The 19,309-nt window shown below is 42.2% G+C and overlaps 1 protein-coding gene across 1 annotated transcript in view; it reads right to left on the bottom strand.

Annotated features, from left to right (window-relative positions):
- Nucleotides 1-19,047, bottom strand: part of faf1 (Fas (TNFRSF6) associated factor 1) — a gene marked incomplete at its 5' end in the record, with an annotated part of 105,391 nt that extends 86,344 nt beyond the window's left edge. Inside the window, 4 exon segments of the mRNA XM_034233163.1 lie at nt 10,044-10,141; nt 11,745-11,836; nt 11,983-12,275; nt 19,001-19,047. Coding sequence (XP_034089054.1) covers nt 10,044-10,141; nt 11,745-11,836; nt 11,983-12,275; nt 19,001-19,047 — 530 coding nt within the window.
- Between the last annotated feature and the right edge of the window lie 262 nt (nt 19,048-19,309).

The following is a 19,309-nucleotide window of genomic DNA, read 5'->3' as shown; positions in this document are numbered from 1 at the left end:
AGAGTTTCAAGAATATTTTCCATATTGCGACTTTGATGACAGTATGTTTAATTGTGCATCCCTAATATTACATTCAGTGGTGGGAAATGAAGACACTGTTCACAGGTAACCACTGGTCTGAAATGCGGATGTGGTATTGTGATCGGCAGAGAGCTGGCAGTAAAGACGTGATCTTTAGTGAAAGGTCAGACTCTGGACGGTGTGACGGAGACGCTGTGAACGCACCGCGGACACTTTGTGTGCTTCACGTAGAGAGGAGGAGGAGGTGGGGAATCAACTTTTGGAAGCTTCATTTACAATAAGCCGTGAGGTTAAGTAGCGTTTTGAGCAAACGCCGGGTCTGTGAGGCTGAATATCAATGGGAGGCTTAAGGGCCGAAGCAGGCACTTAATCAGGGCTCAGAACCCGAGGAGAGGAGGAAGAGTTGAGAGAAGGAGAGGGACGGGGGAATTCATATGTAGCGCACACATTAATTATGCAATCACACCCTTAATCTGCGCAGATCTGGACGAGCTTATGTTAACAGAAGCTCAAATTTACTGTAATGACAGCATATTTACATTGACTAAAACTACGAAATCAATATGTAAATGTAATGTTTGTTGTAGCTAACTGAGGAAGATTGGAAATGTGTGGAGTGGGAAGGATGGATGCATATGTAATAGGGGCTGAGCAGAAGGGTGAGAGAGATGTTTGTGCATGTGTGTGAGAGAGGAGGAGATGGAAAGGGGTAGAGACACATAAATAAGGATCTAGCTAATATCATGATTATGTTTGGACACAGTCCCGAGCCACTGCTGGCAGGCAGCTAGACTCCTAAATAGACAGAGATAGAGGGTAAACTGAGTGGAAGTGTTACTCTGTCCTTCCAAGCAAAGAAGGAACATCTTATCAGTGGTTTTATGGCACGGAGACGAGCCATTTGGTGCGCGTGTGGGTGGAGTTCTGTTCAAGATTTACTCTGAGAAATTAGATTGTGCTCTCCATGGAACAAATAAAGCTGCCCGAAATATTAATTACATTGGAAGAAGGAGAGAATGTCCCATGTGTCTGAAGAGGCCTGCTGCTTCATATATAAACAAAACAACTAAATATGTTTAAGTGTAGTTTTGTCTAGACTGCTTTCACCACTGATGTTGTTTTAAAGAGGACATATTATGCTAATTTTTAGGTACATATTAGTATTGTGTGTCTCTACTGTGTCATGTCTCCATGCTTTAATGTTCAAAAAGCTCTTAATTTTCTCATACTGCAGCACCTCTTTTCACCCTCTGTCTGAAACCAGAGCCCAGTCTGCTCGGATTGGTTAGCTAGCCAGCTCTGTTGTGATTGTGATTAGAGGCCTTTGCAGACCATTAACATGCACTGAAACCCATATAACACTACAGGAAAGGGAGAACTGAAAAAGCAGAATAGGGCCCCTTTAAAGAAGGCCCTTGAAGCAGCGCAGGGGGGGATGTGGATGTCTGAGTGTTTGCTTCTGCCTTCAGAGGTCTCTTTCTCGCTCAGCACACACACACTCGTGACATCCAGGTCGGCCTGAAACATCTCTGGAGGTACTTGACATGGCATAAGGGTGCCGGGAGGAAAATGTCATTTAACTTTATGGACAGAGAAAATGGAGCGTTTTGCAGGGGAGAGGAGCAGGCTAAACAGATTGGTTTCATTCTGAGGTAAGCCCGGCGCCTAAGCTGAGAGTCCCCGCGGCACAGAGCAGACTCTAGACCTTATTAAACTAGCACTGCCAGAGAGACACACACACACACACACACACACACACACACACACACACACACACACACACACACACACACACAGTATGTTTGTTCCCTTTAAGAGGAGGTCATGAAGGACTTCTTACCTCTTCCACATTTTGCATCCACAACAGAGCAGAAGAATGCCGAACCGATGACGCGTTGCTCTGTTTTGCTCTGCCATCTTGTCCCAAAGTTAACCAGCATTGCTAACTGCTAGACACTTCCCCTCAGGGCTGCTTTAGCTAACTAGCTAGCTACCTTACCTTAAAAGCATCTGATGGCTGACACACAGAGGGAGGAGAGGAAGGGCTGGGGAAGGGGGGGGGAGAGGAAGCCGCAGTAAAAACACACGAAACCTAATGAATCATTTTTGCAATTTCAAATTTCTTTGCCAGTTCAAATTAAAATAACCTTTCCTGGGTAAACACGGGAGCCGAGCGGAGGATACACCACGAAGGAAACAGGCTCCGTTGAAATATTCATCAGCCCTTCATCATTTATGCAACAGATTAGGTCCTCCTCAACACCCTCTTGTATTCACAGGCAGTCATCAACATGGCCACAGAGAAAGAGCTCCTTCCGCCCGGGGCTTTGACTCTACTGCAGGACTAACTAAATAACTACCTGCGATGGATTGGTGCTCAGAGGGAAATCTCCCCAAAGCCTGGACATTCATTTCTAATCAAACAAGACGACTAAGCGGGATCATAATGACAGAGCAGCGCTATTTAATCAGGCAGTTTGGTTTCTCCGTGTGTGCCGCACGAAGCCAAGCTCTACTAAGTCATTGCCAGGGATATTAGCATTTATGAGACATTTGCATTTTTACTCGGCAACAATTCGAAGCAAATAAACATTGTGAAATTAAATTTGGGAGGTCGTTTTTACACTGAAACTACATACTAGCAAATATATGTATATAGAGGAGACAGTGGGAGTTTCATTAATCTTCAAAACATATCATTTAAGATAATTTGATCAGTTTTTTTGTTCTTGTAGACATCTGGTTTTATAGCATTAAGCCTACAGCGGCATTTCACCCCCAGTAGCTCCAACGTGGTGTTGGATTATGCATCTAAATGAAAATGAAGTTATGCATTGCTGTCTCTAAAAGTGCAATCTAATATAGCAACCAAAATATTTTAGCTCTCTGATGATTTAATTATTACAAGCATGTCGGCTGTATTTGAGTGGGTCTTGTGTTTCATTCTTAAAAATCAAGTTGACTTAAATATATGATTGGGTAAAGGGTTTTGTTAAATCTCAAAGCTCTGCAGCTGCGTAGAGAAAGTGTTTTTACGTCAGGTGATCGAGGACATCCTTGTATTCGACACCTGATGACGCAAATTAAGAAAGTACACCAATTAATTATCAATTCAGTTTTGTGATATTAGGAGTCAGTCCGTCTGGTTTTTTGCTAATAAAATACCTTTTAAGGCTTAAGACCTATTTTTTCTTTTCTCATTGTGAGTTGCTTGTCATCAACCCAGCTCAAAAGTGGCTTATTGGAAGACTTGAAAGCTGGTACACGATGTGAACGTGCGTGCCTGTGAATCCTCTCCTGGCACTGAGCTCTGTCTACTGCAACAAATCTGCAAACAGTGCACACAAACTGCTCTTACTGTGGATCTAAAGTGTGACCAGAGTTTATTTTTACTGCTGCATGCTAACAGCTCGTCTGCTCTCGCTACAGGGAACCTCTCCCCCCCTCATACTCTGCGATCTGTCACCTATCCTCTCCCAGTATGACAGCAGGGTCACCATACACACACACATTCATACACAAATGCATGTGTACACACAGACCCCCGCCCACTGCTTTCAGCCCCGACTGTCCTCCACCGGAATAGCTGACACGGGATAATGAGCTCCTGACACCCAAAATGATATCGATAACACTTGGAGAAATGGCAACGGCGCTGCTAAAAAGACACAGCAGTAAGTGGGGGAGTGAGAAGACGAGGAGAGGGAGAGAGAGGACGGGGGAGATGAGGGCCATTAGCTGCCAACACAATATAACTACCACTTAGCCTAACTAGCAGGCGAAGCGGCAAACTGCCAAATGACTTCTTTTACAAGTGTTCGGGGGACATGTGGATGCTTGCTTGGCTGCTAACACGAGGAAATGTGGCGGAGAATTACAGTACAATTTTAATTAGGAATCCACTGTCAACAAACAAGAGAGGGGCAAAATATGTTATTAATGGCTATGGCTAATAAAGGCAAAATAGCAAAAGGGAAAGTGCAGTGGAAAATTGTCAAAACATACATTATAATGGGCATATCTGATTTAAAAAGGGCAATTTGATTATGTCTATAGCATCTGTAATCATCTAAATAGGTCATCACTTAAAAAAAAAAATTCAAAATGGCCCTTTTATGGTCCTGTATAGGTTTTAGTGCATGTAAATGGTCTGAAAAAAGGGTAAAATCCTGTGTTTCTCTCAATAAATACAAATATGAACCTGAAAATGAGTAGAATATATCCCTTTCTTTAAGCATTTAAAGTGATAGTTGATTAATAGACTGTCAAAATAATCTTTTCCCTGTCAGTATACAACTGCAAGACACCATACATTCAAACAAACATATTTCTAGACCACCATTGTCTCTAGAATAACATTCATATTTCACTAATAAAACTAAATACATAATACTTGAGATATCAGAACAAATACTAATATAATAATGATGACATTGTGCCTCCACATTATATTAGCTTCAGACAAAATTAGTGATCAATCAAATTATTACTGAATATTTGAGGGTTTTGTCACAACATTTCAACTCGTTTAAAATCATCCTAACTTGTGAATCAGACACACTTTCCCCTCCTAAATAACATGGCTAACAAAATCTCCCGAATATTTTGCGTAGATTAACCTCAACGGCCAGACTACGAACACCATCCCTAACCGTGCCACTAAAGATCTTCGGCTTCAATGAGAACATCGTCTCAGTTTGTCAATGAGTGATCCCGGAGCCAGCAGAGTCAACAAATGATCCAATTCCAACCCCGTAAGTCACAAATCCAGAGAAAGATCCATGTATTTATATGCACCAACATATTCTAAAGCGACTGAGCCAAAACTAATTCCTTGTGCAATTATAGCCATAGCGTTCATTTGAAAGAGCATTATTTGAGTTTATCTGCAATGTATTGCCATGCTCCACTTATAACACCTCAAACTAAACACAGTCAGAATACATGTATTATAAGATACCCAATTGTAATTCAAGCATAAGATTAAATAACCTTTCTTTGCCTGCCGGTCACTAAATACATAATTGATCCAAAAAAAACAACTCGTCAGCTATAGGTCTGGATTACTTTAACAAAACAAAACGACTGCCACCTCCAAATCCATACATTTAAATGACATTACATGTGACTTGTTAGACGCTTTTATCCAAAGCAACTTACATACTCAATACTGTGGACAATCCCCACAGGAGCACTTTGGGGTGATGTGTCTCAGGGACACAACGACATGCTGACTGCAGTGGGGTTTGAACCTGTAATCCCCTGATCCCAACACCAGCGCACTACCCACTGCGCCACACGCCTCCCTAAATGAATTCAATCTTTAAAAAATCCAGGCTAAAATCTTGTGATAGTCAACAAAACAAAAAGGGATTGTGCTTTGTACAATTTAGTGATGATAATATATATATATATAAAGAAACTGTAACATTTCTAAATAACACTTTAACACAGTTTTTCTGTGCTGACAAAATGATACCATACTTAAAACCTGAATTCAAATAATAAAAGATAGGGTTCATACACTTTTTCACCAATGACTCTCCATGACCTTTACCTCATTTTCCATGACCAAATAAATGACTCTTTCTCAGCGGTGCCACTGAAAATGTATTTTAACATCGAACAGGAAATTAAGGTCTACATCTGAAACATGTTGCCTATCTGAAACAAATCACATAGGCTTGCTAGCTTCACGCTGAAGCAACTCAAATCTCTCACCAGCAAAACACCTCGTCAGTTAAAAGCCATTTTACGTTTCATTACTATACGATACAGTATTTATTATCATTATAGTATTAGAATTTCGGCGATTAGATAAAATATAAATTATATTTGATGCAACTTTAGTTACATTTCCATGACTTTTCCAACACTTTGGGAAAAATATTGTTTTCCAAAACTTTACCAGGGCCTGGAATTAGCATTTTGAATTTCCATGACTTTTCCAGGTTTTTAATGACCGTAAGAACCCTGGAAAAAGGACCTCACAAGGAGATGTTAAAAGCTTGCAATACATCTTATATTTAATCCTTTTTCAGTTAGATGCAATTCAAAAGTGATCAACAGGTGAAATATGGTTTTCTAAATAACTCTGCTAATTATTTTCCAAACACTATCTATCTTTGTTTTCACTTTAAACAATATACAATCATTTTTTTCTATTTCTTCGTATGCTATTTATGAAATAATGTAAGTAATCCTGCTGTATTACCTTTTCCTAACTGCTTTTTATCGAAGCTTAAACTAATCAAGCATAAATCTAGTATGCCTGTATTCTTCCCTAATTTACATTCTTGTCATTGGGCCCTCATATTTCTGCTTTTTCCGTTCTGCCGTCCAATATGGCTCGCAGACAAGATATTCATATTTACAGTATATCTATTTTACCAGTCCAACACTCTCTTGCTATTTAAATTAAGAATAAATATGTCTTGGTCACCCCGCAGTATTCAGATGAAACGAGGGAAGAATTATGACTTCTTTGGCTGGTGTTTACCCGACACTGATGAAAGGAAAATCACATGTTCAGATGCCACCTGTGAGATTGTATTTCTGCCTGACATTTAAAAAAGGAAAGGTTCCCAACACGGATCCACTGAAATGAACAGAACACCCTCTGGATGGAGAACAGCAGCTTAATGAAGCTGACTGAACAAATATCTACTCAAACTGGGTACTATCACTAATGTAACAGCCTGGAGAGGAATAAATAATAGATATGAAGTGTAGATATCGTATGTCTTTGAAGAGTATGATGCAAAAACAACCCTACGGCAAGCAACAATTTCAGGGTGAAAGAAACAAAGAGGGAAGGGAGGATTATTATTTACACAAGAGATGGAGCGGTAGATGTTCCTCTCAAAATGTCACAATAGATATGAGAAAACGAATGTGCACCAGCAGGTCAAATGTCTCTTAATATACAGAGGAAATGGATTCTGGACACATGTTCTCAATACCTGGACATATACTGCCACCTGGTGTCGTTATTAGGTACTACGCTCACACCATAAACAGTAGTGTTACTTGTGTATATGTAACACATATTTTTATATATATGAACACATTATCTTCTCCTGACATTTGGATTGCCTATGTTGTAAATGTATTATCTTTGTAATGTATACACACAACAGCTTTTGCACGTCTGTTCATCCGTTAATTTATTGTACGCTGCAGGGGTCTTAGGACAGAGGGTGTTGTACTGTATGCTGTATGTAAAGCCCCTTTAGAGAAATGTGTAATTTGAGAGCTATATAAATACAATTTCATTCATTTATTGAGTTTTGAGATCTTTAAAGGTCACCTATTATGCTAAATCCACTTCTCCATGTCTCTTCTACATCAACATGTGTCCCCTCTTCTTCATGTCTTTTCTACATCAACATGTGTCCCCTCTTCTTCATGTCTTTTCTACATCAACATGTGTCCCCTCTTCTTCATGTCTCTTCTACATCAACATGTGTCCCCTCTTCTCCATGTCTCTTCTACATCAACATGTGTCCCCTCTTCTCCATGTCTCTTCTACATCAACATGTGTCCCCTCTTCTTCATGTCTCTTCTACATCAACACGTGTCCCCTCTTCTTCATGTCTCTTCTACATCAACACGTGTCCCCTCTTCTTCATGTCTCTTCTACATCAACACGTGTCCCCTCTTCTTCATGTCTCTTCTACATCAACACGTGTCCCCTCTTCTTCATGTCTCTTCTACATCAACACGTGTCCCCTCTTCTTCATGTCTCTTCTACATCAACACGTGTCCCCTCTTCTTCATGTCTCTTCTACATCAACACGTGTCCCCTCTTCTTCATGTCTCTTCTACATCAACACGTGTCCCCTCTTCTTCATGTCTCTTCTACATCAACACGTGTCCCCTCTTCTTCATGTCTCTTCTACATCAACACGTGTCCCCTCTTCTTCATGTCTCTTCTACATCAACACGTGTCCCCTCTTCTTCATGTCTCTTCTACATCAACACGTGTCCCCTCTTCTTCATGTCTCTTCTACATCAACATGTGTCCCCTCTTCTTCATGTCTCTTCTACATCAACATGTGTCCCCTCTTCTTCATGTCTCTTCTACATCAACATGTGTCCCCTCTTCTTCATGTCTCTTCTACATCAACATGTGTCCCCTCCCCTCTTCTTCATGCCTCTTCTACATCAACATGTGTCCCCTCTTCTTCATGTCTCTTCTACATCAACATGTGTCCCCATCTTCTTCATCAACATGTGTCCCCTCTTCTTCATGTCTCTTCTACACTCAACATGTGTCCCCTCTTCTTCATGTCTCTTCTACATCAACATGTGTCCCCTCTTCTTCATGTCTCTTCTACATCAACATGTGTCCCCTCTGTGGAAAGAGACTCTGAAAGTTTCAGGAACAAAGATTCTCTCTCTTTTTGATCCATTTCTATAAAAACCTGTCTGAAAATGAGCTGATCAGATTTTGGCCACTTTATGATGTCATAACGATGTTTTGTCTTGTGTAACCATTAGCCAATCAGCAACCAAGGTAACCCCCCCCCCCCCCCTTATCACCTGAATCTCCTCCTAGAGCACCATTGAGTTCTTTGTAACCAAATGTCTCTCAGAGGGGCGTGGGGAGGGGCTCCTTATTTTCATCTGAAGTAACAGACAGAGAATCAGCACTTTGGAAACAGGGCTGAAACATAGGGGATTATGGGTAATGCTGCAATGATCGGTTTGGTGTTTCAGCCAATCAGGAAGAGGCTCTGTATATATCTGAGACCTGTGATATACTGATGAGAAACAGTATAATAAGAGACCTAGAGCTCACTTTAAAAATACTACTGCTGTTTTATAAAGCACTGAATAATTTTCCGCCAGAATACATTTCAGATCTTCTGAACCATTAGGATCAGCTTTCTGTCCCCAGAGTCAGAACTAAACATGGAGAAGCAGCGTTCAGTTATTATGCTCCAAATATCAGGAACAAACTCCCAGAAACCTGCAGGTCCGCTGCAACTCTTACCTCTTTTTAATCCAGGCTGAAGACTTTATTATCGGTGCTGCCTTTCATTAAATTAAATAACTATTTATATCTTACACTGAACTGTAACTTTTATTCTTGTATTTTATATTATCTTAAAGGGGACCTATCATGCAAAATACACTTTTTGATGTCTTCTCTACATCAACATGTGTCCCCGGTGTGTCAGGGAACTCACGCAGCGTCAGAAAATAAAACCCTCTCTTTTCCTCCGTACCCAAATCTCTAAAAACGGGGAACAACGGAGCTGATCCAGATTTGCGTCCGATATGACGTAATATCTGAAATGTGGACCCACGGCCCAATCAGAAACGTTGCTATCAGAAACAATGCCCGACTGTTTTGGACGTAATATGGTCGGTGTTCACATTAGCATCGCTAACACTCAGAGCTAACCTGTACTGGAGAGCATGTGTGTGAAGAAGCAGGAAGTAAAAAGGAACTCACCTTGTGGTATAACCGGCAAGAGAGAAAGCCTTTGAGCTCCAGACTGTTTCAGAGAGAATCCTTGATCATCCATGATATGGCATTTCATCACGGCAGCATTTAGTTTAGACAGTAGCTGCCGTGTCCCGCATGAGCTCAGACCCCTCCTCTTTTATTTGTTATCAATTATTTTATTTTTTAAAGCTTTATACCAAAAATCAGCACTTTAGAAACAGGAAGTGAAATAGAGGGATATGAGGCATGGCTAGAATGATCTGTTTGGTATTTTGAGCAAAGCACTTCATAGACATGTTTTTTATATTTTTTTATATATCTATATGCTATCATGCTATTGCCTAAAAATAGCATGATAGGTGACCTTTAATGTCTATTTTCTAATGTATCTAAATGTGATTTTAAATGTGTTTTTGTTGCACTATATCTGAATACTTTTAATGTGTTTTCAAGGTAATTTGTGTTGCCTTCTATTGAAACGTGCCTTATAAATAACTTGTCTTGCCTTAGCGGAGGATTTTAAATTATGAGATAAGAAATGAAAACCAGAGTGAGAGTTGTGTACCTGTTTTTGCTGGTGCTGGTGCCGGCAGTAGAGGCGATCTCTGGGGTCAGGACATACAGGCTGTTGTTCTTAGGCAGGTGTAAACTTCTCATCACCGTCTGATCACACACACACACACACACACACAAATACAACTTAAAAATAGTTCAACTCATTAAGAATGACTGGCTGTGAGGATGATGATTAGTTGAGGGAATACACGTGTTCTCACTACATCTGAATGTATACTTATTTCATCTCCTAAAGAATATTATGACAGAACTGAGAACAACTTCTTCGTTGGAAGTGGAAATATTGTTTTCAGGTAAATCAAAATTGGACTAATTGTTTGGTAACAGGTAATATAAGGCCGTGAGGATCAGTGATGTGATTCTTACTTGGCCACAGATGCTGCTTAGAAGGGAATCTTTGCCAGCTTTTAATATATATTTTTGATATTTTAGGCATGTAATAAGCTGGCTTCTTTGATGTGTTGTATGTATACTGTATGTAAAAACAAGGAGATTTGTATTTTGAACAAAGCACTTGCATTGACGTTATAAGTCAATAAATAAAAAACTTTAAAAAAATGTAACTATAGACGCTTTCACACCGGAGTACTTTTCCCAGGAATAGTTCTGATAGTTCCTGGGATTTTTCTTTCACACCAAAAAGATCTGGAACTAGAACTTTTTTTTGCAAACCTTTTCCTCCCTTTTTAGACTAAAAAGGGAGGAAAAGGTTCCAATGTCTGATTGGCTGGGCGAATTGCAAACCACGCCCCGTAAAACTCGGAAAAGTTTTGTGAAGCCGCCATTTTATTTGCTGGCATTAGCATTATTAGCATTAGCATTAGCCCAGCGCACCAACGGAGAAAGAATAACTCCCCAACTCCGGGGACTTCCGGCCGGGGACTTCGGGTGGCAGTATATGCCGTGAAGTTGTTTGCGGCCTGCCAGTAAACCCAAAGCAGAATAAGAAGAAGTGACGTCAGCGGCTTCATTAGCCTAATCCTCCCTCAGGGACTTATTCCGGTGTGAACGCGATTTCCCCTTAATTCATTAGAACTAAAGAGTTCTGATGAACTAAGTCAGGGGTGCCCACACTTTTTCAGCTTGGGAGCTACTTTTAAAATGACCAAGCCCAAAAGATCTACCTACAGGGCCGCCCCTGCCCAATCTGTGTCGCGAGCGCGAAGGGGGGTGCTAGTGGGGTAAACGGCGGGTAAACTGTGGCGCGCTTACACTAATTGCGCCGCAGATGAGAAGGTGAGGCCCCCTCATAACTGCATGAACCTGTATGGCACAATACAACTCAGACTGGCTTACCTGTACGTCAATCAAGTGGCAAATGCCACAGTAAGGATGGATGATAGGATCACTTTTTTTTTTTTTTTTTCAATGCCATGCGATCTACCTTTGCGATCTACCTTTGCCTCTACCTTTACCTCTACCTTTGCGATCTACCTTTGCCTTTACCTTTGCGATCTACCTTTGCGATCGACGTAATGGGCACCCCTGAACTAAGTACTGGGAACTAAGTACGGCAAAGTACTTGGTGTGAAAGCGCCTTATGTAAACATAATCAAATGTATTTGGATTAAAACACAGATAATAAACTCAAATTGCAAACAATTGAAAATATGAACGTTTGTAGGTTCAGTTCCATTTCCTTTTTCTTAATGATGCGTTGTGTTTGCGTTTAAAGGGCGTGTAAACTCACAGTATCGGAAACATCTCCGCTCTTCCATCCCTTCAGCTGCATTTTGGACACTGGAACCGCGAGCTCTGTCTCGAGGATTGTTTTGATTTCTCCTGTAAAACAGATTCATAGAGAAAAAGTACTATATACAGTTTGATTTCTGTTATTCTCCAGTGTGTATATTTGTAGTAGCTAATAAATGTTTCTATAGAATATAAAATAGATTGTACAATGTTTACTGAGATGGTGTGGTGTTTACCGACTGTGCTGCCCTCCTCCAGCACCAGGTCCACCGTGCGCTGCCGGTACTCCACCCTGAAGTTCAGCATCCGGGGCTGGCGCTCTACGATCTGTCGGGAGGAGGAGGAAGAGGAAGAGGAGGCGGAGGCGGAGTTGACGGGGCAAAAGGCTGAAGTGGAGGACGATGGAGGAGAGGAGGACAAAGACGAAGAAGAAGGGGTGGGAACGGCGCCTCCTGCCGCAGCATCGGCTGCTTCCGATTGGCTCGGCGGTCCGAATATGCCGGCCTGGCTCGCCTCGCTGGAAAAGTTACTGCACAGAGGTGAAGAGGTCAGTGAAGGTGTGGAATACTGATTGTTAAATGTTCACACATCTTCAAAATGTCTTTCATGGCAGACCATGAGGGACAGAAGACAAAGACAACCTAAAAGATGTTACAAGAAAGACAAATATCTATGCATATGATTTTTAGCTAAGGATGTCACAAGAATCAAAGCTTCTGTACCAATTTGATGCAAAAGTCCTGAAAATGTTACAGTACTCATATGTACCATGAGTACATTGTGTAGGGTTAGCTGTTAGCTGTTAGCTGTTAGCTGTAAGCGTTAAACAAACGCTCGGAGCGACTTTCATCGAGTTATATCGTGATGCTTTCAAGCTCTGTTTAGTCAAAAATGATTATTGGGCAAAGGTAAGTTCTAACATTAGGATGTGTTTAAGTATAAACTTGTCAAAATATCGATAATGGAGGGAAATTGTAATAATCACAGCAAAATAGAATAGATATTAGAGTGGTAATGATGACCGGTTTAACTCCCTAAAGAAAACAGCATGCAGATGGAAAAGGTTTATGTTGAAGTACAAGGGAATTGTTCTTTGTTTCTATGTGGAGAATTGTTTAATTTCATTGGTATTGGCATCGACTATTTCATGTGGCTAGTCAAATATGTTGTCTCTAACCTGATAGTAAAGAACCATCAGAGGTTACAGCAAGACAACAAACTGTAGCAACACACGGCTCCCCTCCTTAATTCTCTTTGGTTCTTTTCTTTGCCGCTGGCTGAGTACGACCCATGCTTCACACAACACAGTAAATAATCACTCTTTGTCTCCTGAACACGAACAAAGTGTGCCCTTTGTTCCCTGGAGAGTGAGCAGCAACTGTCTCAGAACAGAGTGCCAGACTCAGGCTTTCTGACAAAGAGCTCTATTTTATTTGGCCGCCACCTTCGAGAGGTCCTGAGGCGAAGGTTGAGTGTCGGCAGCCACAAGAACACTCTGTACAGAAGAGTGAAATAAACCCACCCAAACAGAAGCACATTGTAACCGTCTCCTTCACGAGGCACTTCAGTGACACATTGACTAATATTTGAAGATCCTAAACTTATAATTGGACAAGGAGAATAGCTACAGAAAAAAAAGTTGCCAAAAAAGTGACATATTCAAATCCCTCAATATTAACCTTTCTTTAAGATTTACTGTACAAATAAAGTTTTTCAGGAGTTGATGGATGACATACATTAAACCCTCTGCAAGACTTAAAGCTCCCGTGTCATGGCCATTTCCACTGATCACAGTTCCATTGTTGAGGTCTACTAGAATAGATTTATACTGTGCAATTTTCCAAACTCACATTGGTTTCGCATACAGCATCTCTGTAAACTACGTGTATTCACTCTCTCCACTAAACGGCTCGTTGCAGCTCTTGCCCCCCCCTCCCTGTGAGCCCAGTGTGCTCCGATTGGTCGGGACGTTGTGAATCGCGCTGATCTCCGTGGAGGTGTGATTTCCTTGTTTAGCGATACACAGCGAAACACAGCCAAACTCATCCTGAGCACACACAAAGTCACAGCGGAAGTAAAAACAATAAGTGTGGCTTGATATTGAGTAAGAAAAAGGTTGATAAACGCTGAGAGAATGGGTCTGCAGAGAGAATGGGTCTGCAGAGAGAATGGGTCTGCAGAGAGAACGGGTCTGCAGAGAGAATGGGTCTGCGGAGAGACGGTGAAAATGGGTCTGCAGAGAGAACGGGTCTGCAGAGAGAACGGGTGGGTCTGCGGAGAGAATGGGTCTGCAGAGAGAATGGGTCTGCAGAGAGAACGGGTCTGCAGAGAGAATGGGTCTGCAGAGAGAATGGGTCTGCGGAGAGAATGGGTCTGCGGAGAGAATGGGTCTGCAGAGAGAACGGGTCTGCAGAGAGAACGGGTCTGCAGAGAGAATGGGTCAGCGGAGAGAACGGGTCTGCGGAGAGAACGGGTCTGCGGAGAGAATGGGTCTGCAGAGAGAATGGGTCTGCAGAGAGAATGGGTCTGCAGAGAGAATGGGTCTGCAGAGAGAATGGGTCTGCAGAGAGAATGGGTCTGCAGAGAGAACGGGTCTGCAGAGAGAACGGGTCTGCAGAGAGAATGGGTCTGTAGAGAGAACGGGTCTGCGGAGAGAACGGGTCTGCGGAGAGAACGGGTCTGCAGAGAGAACGGGTCTGCAGAGAGAATGGGTCTGCGGAGAGAATGGGTCTGCGGAGAGAATGGGTCTGCAGAGAGAATGGGTCTGCAGAGAGAATGGGTCTGCGGAGAGAATGGGTCTGCGGAGAGAATGGGTCTGCAGAGAGAATGGTCTGCAGAGAGAATGGGTCTGCGAGAGAATGGGTCTGCGGAGAGATGGGTCTGCGGAGAGAATGGGTCTGTAGAGAGAATGGGTCTGCAGAGAGAATGGGTCTGCAGAGAGAATGGGTCTGCGGAGAGAATGGGTCTGTAGAGAGAACGGGTCTGCAGAGAGAATGGGTCTGCAGAGAGAATGGGTCTGCAGAGAGAATTTCTCCGCGATCCCAACTGTCTGTTATCAGCCTGCAGCCAGGGAGGAGAGATCAGCAGAGCTGCCTGCACTGAATGTGTGAGGAAGTCCGTGGATTGGTCAATTTGGACCAATCAGCGGGGGCTTAACGTAACGGCTCCGCGGACGTAACGTAGCGGCTCCACGGATTGGTCCATTTCGTTCCGGGTACGGTTGACATCATGCGTCCCCGGAAGAATCAAATGGACAATGACGTATCTCCAACGAGACGTTTTGGGGAGGTATTTTCTGTGTTAGAGTTTTACTCGCTACAGGGTGTACTTTGAGGGTTTGTGACTCTGCAGACCATTTACATGCATACAAACCTTCATAACACACAAGGGGACGGGTAATAACCAGAAAAGCATGACATGGGACCTTTAATGAAAAGACAAGATAATCCCTGTCTGTGACTTAAAACATTTGAAAAACCATCTGAATGCTGGACATTGTCATGCCTTACGGCCCGTCCACACAGCAGCTTTTGGCGATTTGTCCACCGCTTCTCCGCCCATTGACTTTGAATGGGGATGACGTCACTTTCCCTCGCTTGTCGCCGAACTGCATTGTGGGGGGGCGAGGCGAAGATTTCCAGGATTTCCAGGATGTTCAGGATTCCAAAGTTGAACAATGTTCAACTTTTGAGGCTGAGCTGGAAGCGACAGCCAATCAAACCCGTTTATGCAAATCTGACAGTAGAAGCTCTAGCCAATCAAACCGCGTGTAAGCAGGGAGAACCAGACCGCAGTTAATTTCCTCATATTCCAAACGAGAAATTACGGTAGAAAATCACCCGGTTCTTTACGACCAGAACTATTTACCGGGATACAAACCGGAGGAACCAGGCATGGAGGGAGGTGGCAGAGGCAGTGGGTGAAACTGGTAGGTTTTCGCTTGTTTGGGGATTTTATATCCAGTTTACTTCGTTGCTAGCAAGCATATACAGTATCATTAGCCAGCATGGAATGTAGCATAAAATAGCACCATAAACATTAATCTCATAAATGTTCAAAATGTTAAAAAAATAAATGTTCATCATAGCCCTTCCTATTTGACAATAGTGTAGAAGAACCGGGTTTTTTTGCTTTGTATGTCGGGGGCGGGATATTCATGTGATATTCATGTGATTGGTTGTTGGTCGCGAAATCCCCAAGCTGTCAGACACGCCCAGCTCCAGGATTTTCAAGATTTGGTCAAAGCTGCTGTGTGGACGGCCCGTTAGGATTTAGGGCTGCACAATTTTGAAAAAAAATGAATGATTGCGATTATTTTTGACTGATATTGCGACAACGGTATATAATAGAATAGGAGGGATGAACCCCTCTGTAATGGTCACACAGCACACAGTGACATGTGTTCTCTGCTTTTAACCCATCCTAGCACCAGGAGTCTAGCACTAGGAGCAGTGGGCAGCTATTGCACAGCGCCCGGGGAGCAATGGGAGTGGGGGGGAAGGGGGGTGTCCGGTGCCTTGCTCAAGGGCACCACGGCAGGGCAGGAGGTGAACTGGGACCTCTCCAAGTAGCAGTCCGCTCTCCATATTTAGGTCTGTTCAGGGACTTGAACCGGCGACCCTACGGCTCACAGTCCCCTACTGACTGAGAATTTTGTCTCATTATCCTCATTATTATTGAAAAATGTTTACATAGTATTGTAGGGGAGATAGAGATGATAGAGAAATGATAAAAAGGTAAACAATGTTTTTTCTTGGCATTAAGGAATACCATTTTTACGAAGAGAAGTTTCTAAGTAAAGACAATATATGTCAAAAAGTCAGTATATATAAAAATAAGAAGCATTCACAACAAGTTAAAAAGATCAAAACTTCCACATTAACTTGGCAAAGTGACACTAAAGAGCTGTACATTGTCAGTTGTTGCTGTTTGGGTGTATTGCTATATTTCTCTACATCTAGATGGCGCTGTTCTCCTGTGAAATTGAGGAGATGTCCTAAAGCAGAGGATCTCTAAAAGGTCACCTATTATGAAAAATTCAATTTTTATATGTAGCTTGTCTTTTCTACATCAACATGTGTCCCCTCTTCTTCATGTCTCTTCTACATCAACATGTGTCCCCTCTTCTTCATGTCTCTTCTACATCAACATGTGTCCCCTCTTCTTCATGTCTCTTCTACATCAACATGTGTCCCCTCTTCTTCATGTCTTTTCTACATCAACATGTGTCCCCTCTTCTTCATGTCTCTTCTACATCAACATGTGTCCCCTCTTCTTCATGTCTCTTCTACATCAACATGTGTCCCCTCTTCTTCATGTCTCTTCTACATCAACATGTGTCCCCTCTTCTTCATGTCTCTTCTACATCAACATGTGTCCCCTCTTCTTCATGTCTCTTCTTCATCAACATGTGTCCCCTCTTCTCCATGTCTCTTCTACATCAACATGTGTCCCCTCTTCTTCATGTCTCTTCTACATCAACATGTGTCCCCTCTTCTTCATGTCTCTTCTACATCAACATGTGTCCCCTCTTCTTCATGTCTCTTCTACATCAACATGTGTCCCCTCTTCTTCATGTCTCTTCTTCATCAACATGTGTCCCCTCTTCTTCATGTCTCTTCTACATCAACATGTGTCCCCTCTTCTTCATGTCTCTTCTTCATCAACATGTGTCCCCTCTTCTTCATGTCTCTTCTACATCAACATGTGTCCCCTCTTCTTCATGTCTCTTCTTCATCAACATGTGTCCCCTCTTCTCCATGTCTCTTCTACATCAACATGTGTCCCCTCTTCTTCATGTCTCTTCTACATCAACATGTGTCCCCTCTTCTTCATGTCTCTTCTACATCAACATGTGTCCCCTCTGTGCAAAGAGACTCTGAAAGTTTCAGGAACAAAGATTTTCTCTCTTTTTGATCCATTTCTATAAAAACCTGTCTGAAAATGAGCTGATCAGATTTTGGCCACTTTATGATGTCATAACGATGTTTTGTCTCGTGTAACCATTAGCCAATCACCAACCAAGGTAACCCCCCCCCCCCCCACCTTATCACCTGAATCTCCTCCTAGAGCACCATTGAGTTCTTTGTAACCAAATGTCTCTCAGAGGGGCGTGGGGAGGGGCTCCTTATTTTCATCTACAGTAACAGACAGAGAATCAGCACTTTGGAAACAGGGCTGAAACAGAGGGGATTATGGGTAATGCTGCAATGATCTGTTTGGTGTTTCAGCCAATCAGAGACAGGTTCTGTATATATCTGAGACCTGTGATATATTGATGAGAAACAGTATGATAGGGGACGTTTAAACACACAGACAAACTGTGGGACCAGTTGACGCCCTGATCAACAAGATCATTCAGCTTTTTATCCAACCAGTATATTTTTGACGCCCTGAGGAATTTCGACTCCTAATCAAAAAGGCAACTTCTTCAAATTCCCACCCCGCGTACTAAAGAGCACACACCAGGGAGGGAAATGTGTTTTTGATGGGAGCGTTGGCGTGTCCTCCAACTGGCTCCAGATCAGCCCCGTCATCAGAGTCTGTTTACTGGGCATCGCTGCTGAGTGCACTGCCAGCCACTTAGTGAATGTGTTTGCTGCTGCTCACACTGCCAGACTCCATTCATAGCAATGTGTGCCCCCCCCCCCTGAGGAACTCCAGAAATAATCTCATGGCAAGAGAGCCTGAACAGCACTGACGAACATGCTTTCATGCACACAAAGTAAAACGGTTTAACCGAATGTCTCCAGTTTGAGTGGGTTCACATCAGCAAAGTGTATTTATATTAACCGTTGAGGGAAAGTAAATATGTTTCTGTTCAGACACCGTGTACATCTCCACTCTTGGGAGACAGTTGCCTTGCAGATGCAGTGTCTTTAATATTATTCAACTATTAAACACCAGAATAGAGACGGTTCTATGTATTGTTTTAGTCTAAATGTAAACGAATAAACTGGACTAATTATATTTTTGCTTGGAAATTGGATTTAATCCCAGCATTGTTTGAACATTTGATGTGCTAATATTCCCTGTTGAAGCACACTAGTGTCACAGGCCCAACATACTCCTCAATGATGTGTATCCTTACTCCTATATTAATAAATCATATTTACTTGGCACTGTCTCGTACTTGTGAAATAATCATATTACATTAAAACATCATATGTGTTTTCAAGATCTACAGTTGATGGTAGAGGGGGGGGTGTGTGTGTGTGTGTGTGTGTGTGTGTGTGTGTGTGTGTGTGTGTGTACCTTTGTAAGATCCCATTCTCCTGTGGTATCACTCCATTGATGGCTGCCTGTAATGAAAGTGGGGGTTAACAGATTTTGCAGCAAATATTCTAATACATGTGTCTTCACGGTAAGACAACTGCAGAGCTGTTTTATAAATTAAAAAACATGTTTCATTATATTTTTTTATTAAAGGAAACTACATGATAACCAATCACCTGACTGAAAGGAACACATCACCAGTCCACCAGGTGAAATGAACTATATCGTGATCATTAGTGTTGTATTCAACACCACCTTAACTGAGACCAAGTCCAGACCAAGACATTA

The sequence above is a fragment of the Gymnodraco acuticeps genome, unplaced genomic scaffold, assembly GCF_902827175.1.
Source record: "Gymnodraco acuticeps unplaced genomic scaffold, fGymAcu1.1, whole genome shotgun sequence".
NCBI classification, from domain to species: domain Eukaryota; kingdom Metazoa; phylum Chordata; class Actinopteri; order Perciformes; family Bathydraconidae; genus Gymnodraco; species Gymnodraco acuticeps.
This window is presented reverse-complemented; position numbering and strand designations above follow the sequence as displayed.